This window comes from Buceros rhinoceros, unplaced genomic scaffold (assembly GCF_000710305.1).
Source record: "Buceros rhinoceros silvestris isolate BGI_N320 unplaced genomic scaffold, ASM71030v1 scaffold18173, whole genome shotgun sequence".
NCBI lineage: Eukaryota > Metazoa > Chordata > Aves > Bucerotiformes > Bucerotidae > Buceros > Buceros rhinoceros.
Genome location: NW_010403221.1, coordinates 12,839 through 16,896, shown reverse-complemented (window position 1 = coordinate 16,896; position 4,058 = coordinate 12,839). Strand labels below are relative to the sequence as shown.

Below are 4,058 nucleotides of genomic sequence, written 5' to 3'. Positions count from 1 at the left end.
AATAAGCTGGTCCTAAGTGGCTAATCTATTTCAATTCTTATGCTTAAAAACTAGTTAAATATCCTGCTATTTGATGTTCCCTCTGTGATTTCTACAACGTAACTAAAATAATCCAATGTCGTTGCAGCTCGGTTGCCTTTCAAACGCTTGAATCCTGTACCAAAGGAAAAGTATGATGCAAGTTCAGAAGTCAAAAAAGTGAAGAGCTCACAGAGCGGGTTTGTTCCAAGTAAGGATTCCTCCCTGGACACGTCGTGCGCGTCTCTAGACAACATGGAGAATGACTGCCAGTTGGACTCGGGTGTGAATTTTACTCCAAAACTTGTTAACGGAAAAGGTCCGTTAGACCATTTTATACAGAGAAACACAGAAGATCACACAAATGAAACTGTAATTGTTATTGACCTGAGAAAGGGCTCTAGCCATAGACTGAGCGATGACGTAGACCATATAGGTTTCGATTCAAAAGCATCTTCATCCCCAGCTATAACTAACGGCACAGTAGGAAAAGAGATGAACCAGTTAGGTTGCCTGAATTCCGCTCCGAGTAGCCAAGTGGATGATTCAATGGAGACTGATGCACCCTGTGAAGCTGTAGCAAACAAAGAGGAAGGTTTGGTGGGTGAAATCCAGTCGCATTCCAGGTTAACGGAGTGTGACATCGTGGAACTCGCCAAGGTAACCCAGAGCGAACGGAAAGATGTCATCTTCGAGGGGAAGATGCCCGTCGTGCTCCTGGAGGATATTATGACTGCAAAATCTCCCCAAGTCGCTTCTCTGGATGGAAGCGTCATGTCGGAAAACGAGACCGTGGAATCATCTCAGGAAGGAGACTCGGGACTTACCAACTCCTCACTAAGCGCTCGCTCCACGAGCTCGCCCGAGGTGCTGCCTGCTGCCGAGACAAAGAGGAGTACGAGTCCCCTGGCTGCCTCGACGCCTGTCAGGAAGGTGGGTCTCTTCTCCTGGTGTTTGTTTTAAAAGCTGTCGCGCTGCGGATGGGCCAGGCGGCTTGGAGAGAAAAGGATGAATAGGACATTCGCAAAGGTGGCGAGAGGTGTGTGAAAGGTGCTGATTTATTAATAACGGAACTGAATTATTGCCCTTTTGAGTCTTCCTTTAAATCCTGCCTGGTTTTGGGCGGCTGGTACATTTGCGTTGTGTCAATGTGACTTCAAACTCTGTACAGGTTCATTTTGTGGGGTTTTTGGGTTTTTAAGTGCCTGCCCTGGGACTTAGTGCTTTGGTAAGTGAGTGTGCAAAAGCAGTTTTGTTCATTTTGTCCGTTAGTTTTACAGCCTTCACAAAGCTGCTGTAATTACTGTGAGGACGTTACCCTAATGCCACTCAGTGCAGGTGCCTTTCTAGCTCTGAATTTCTGCAGCTGTGGCATAGAAAACACTTTAAATTGAAAATCCAGTGGCACTGCGGCTCTGTATGTGAGGATGGAGGGTGAGTCTGATGAGCCTCTGCCTCTCCAGACCAGGTGCGCAGAGCTTGTGCTCTCAGCCATCTTGTTACGAGCACGGGGAGCTGCTCTGGGAAGAGCTCACCACGTGCACAGTGCTCCTGGGGATGCCCGAGGGGCAGGGAAGGCTGGAGTGCAGGAGGGGATGCTTGAATGAGCTGGTTTATTGTCATCTTGGTTCTGGTTTAGTAGCTGTGCTCCAGCAAGAGGCCCCAGACCACTCTGATTTGTGGTGCTGTGTTGAAGGGGAAGCTTCTGAGGACACCAATATCTGCACGGGGGCTGTAACGTTCATGTGGCTCAAATGCCTGTTCGCTGCTCCAGCGTTGCGGGGAAGAGGTCAGTGAGGGGGTTGTCTTGGGGGCACAGTTGCCCATGGTGGAGCAGTCCTGGTGTGCTGGTCCAGCCTTGCCTGAGGTTAGGCTGGACTGTCTGACCAGTGCATTCGTTTTACTCAACCCCATTCTTAGAGGGGGAAAACAAGGAAGGTATTGAGGGGTGGGTCGATGTTGTGCTGCCAGAGGCGGAGATTCAAGTATGTGGCTCAGGTAAATGAGGTGAAGCATGGCGGCTTTCCTGCTTACGTCATCTTGAGCCTTTTAAGACAGATTTTCACCAGATATCCCCCTGGAGTTTAGGGAGAAACTGTCCCACGAGTGGGGAAAAACCTCACTGGCCTGGTGGAGACGCAGATGAGCGGCTGGGGCACGGGGCTCCCATTTCTTCCACTGAGCCTTTATCAAGGAAAACGATCCATTCTTACGCTGTTAATGCTTGTAATCTCTCAAATAGATAAACTCGAGCAGGCATGAAGTATTTTCAGTGTAGCAGAACAAATAAAAAAAAGCCTGACTCCTGATGTCATACGATAACGCGACCGGCGTGAAGTGAGGCTGGAATTGCTCAGGTGCTGCCTGCCGGAACGGGGAGTCTACACCTCGTCCTGTCTGTCTTGGCGTGTTTGTTTTCCCAGGTGGAAACAGCTCTGAGAAACTAAAGCTGCCAGCTGAAAGGACTCTTCTTTCTGTCAGATAAATACAGTCTCCTGACACAGCTTAGCACTGTGTAAACTTAAATGTCTGTGAGTACAGAAAGTAAAACAGTTGGTCAGTCTCAATCACAGAGTTTAAACGTGGCTCCTTCTGCTGCCAGTGGTGGGAGAAGGAATGGGGGGGTCAAGAAACCAAGCCACAGGATGCTGAAATATTGACAATTTAAGCCTTTGAGCAGTCTATGAACCATGCTCTTAAAGATAAAATACCCTTTCCCCCTCCTTTTTTCTCTTCTATAAGTAAGAGCTTTAAGAGGAAGGAGAAGTGTGGGCTGTGGGGAGCTCAGGATTGATGCGCTGGGGCGAGTCGAAGAGCAAGAGGGCTGTGATTACCTGAGAAACGGTGCTAGAATATGGATAAAAGTCCTTGTACTCAGGAAGTTCTGTCTAAACATCATAGCAAGAGTAAGCGGTAGAACGAAGAAACCCCCAAAGAAACCAAGTTTAACTTGAAGGAAGTGACTTTGCTCTAATTAAACGTCCTCTGATGTGCTCTCGTGATTTGGAGCAGCTCTGGCTGCTGTTTGCTTTTCTGCACGTGATATTCCCTTGCAACTGATACTTCAGAACTGGGGGGACCAGAGGGATTTGTTTATGCAAAACATTGTAATGTGAGGAATTAATGTAAACCCAGGCATTTAGATGTGTTCAGGCTGAAATGTAAATTGGTGAGATTAGGTATGCTTGAACTGTGCTCTTATAGCCCGTGCTGCAAGAATGTTTAAGTTGCTGAATATATAATCTGCAAGAACGATGTGAGACTGTTCCATGGAAGCTTGTTGTTCTACCGCCTTGTGGGAAGGGAAGGACACAATTTCCTAAAACGTGTGTTTTCTAATTCCAGGTCCACCAGAAAATCCACAGGAGCTCGGCAGAGAAGGAGAAGCTGCGATTGCAAAGAGTAAGGCGTTTTCACTGCCCCAGACCCTTAACCCGCGGTGCTTTTGTGTTGGATAGTAAGCGAAACCCTTCCCGTTTTGTCTCAGTCTGCTCAGAATGTCCCTCTTCCTGCTTTTCTCACTGAATACAGAAGAATCTTAATGCACACAGTTTACTTGGCTCCTTCCAAAGCTGCTTAATGCCCACGTAAGGCGGTGTGGGTGGCCTGCGCCGTGCTGCCGTGCGCTTTGGTGCGGGATTCAGAAGCTGACTGCTTGTCAAAAGGCTGTCGAGCATTTCTTCAAACCCTTCCTGAGAGGGGGTGGGTGTGAAGCGGACAGACAGCAGTGAAATCTTCTCTTTAGGGTCGGTTCCTACTTGTCGTTCTCACCCTTCCCCCTTTTAAGCCACCAGACGTGGGGTCTGTTCCTCATTAGTGAGTGAGGCAAACGGGCCACTGTGTTCATGGCTGCTGGAGAAACTGCTGGAAACACTCAAGCTCCATCTCTGTTTGCCTGAGTGCAGGTGGTCAGCGAGCTCTGCTCCGGACCAGACCAGCGAGGTGATGAATTCGCTGCCCTGCCACTTCCAGTCGTAAAGCACTAAATATAAAGGAAGCTGATGGATCCCATGAGCAGCCAGTGCTGCTCGAGCGGGGTT

The 4,058-nt window shown here is 48.6% G+C and overlaps 1 protein-coding gene across 1 annotated transcript in view; it reads left to right on the top strand.

The window, feature by feature from the left end:
* Nucleotides 1–111: 111 nt before the first annotated feature.
* The window catches only part of CHAF1A (chromatin assembly factor 1, subunit A (p150)), a gene marked incomplete at its 5' end in the record, with an annotated part of 13,447 nt that continues 9,500 nt past the window's right edge, over nucleotides 112–4,058 (top strand). Inside the window, 2 exons of the mRNA XM_010132937.1 lie at nucleotides 112–951; nucleotides 3,364–3,420. Of these exons, the coding sequence (XP_010131239.1) occupies nucleotides 112–951; nucleotides 3,364–3,420 (897 nt within the window). The remainder of the gene's footprint in view (nucleotides 952–3,363; nucleotides 3,421–4,058) is intronic.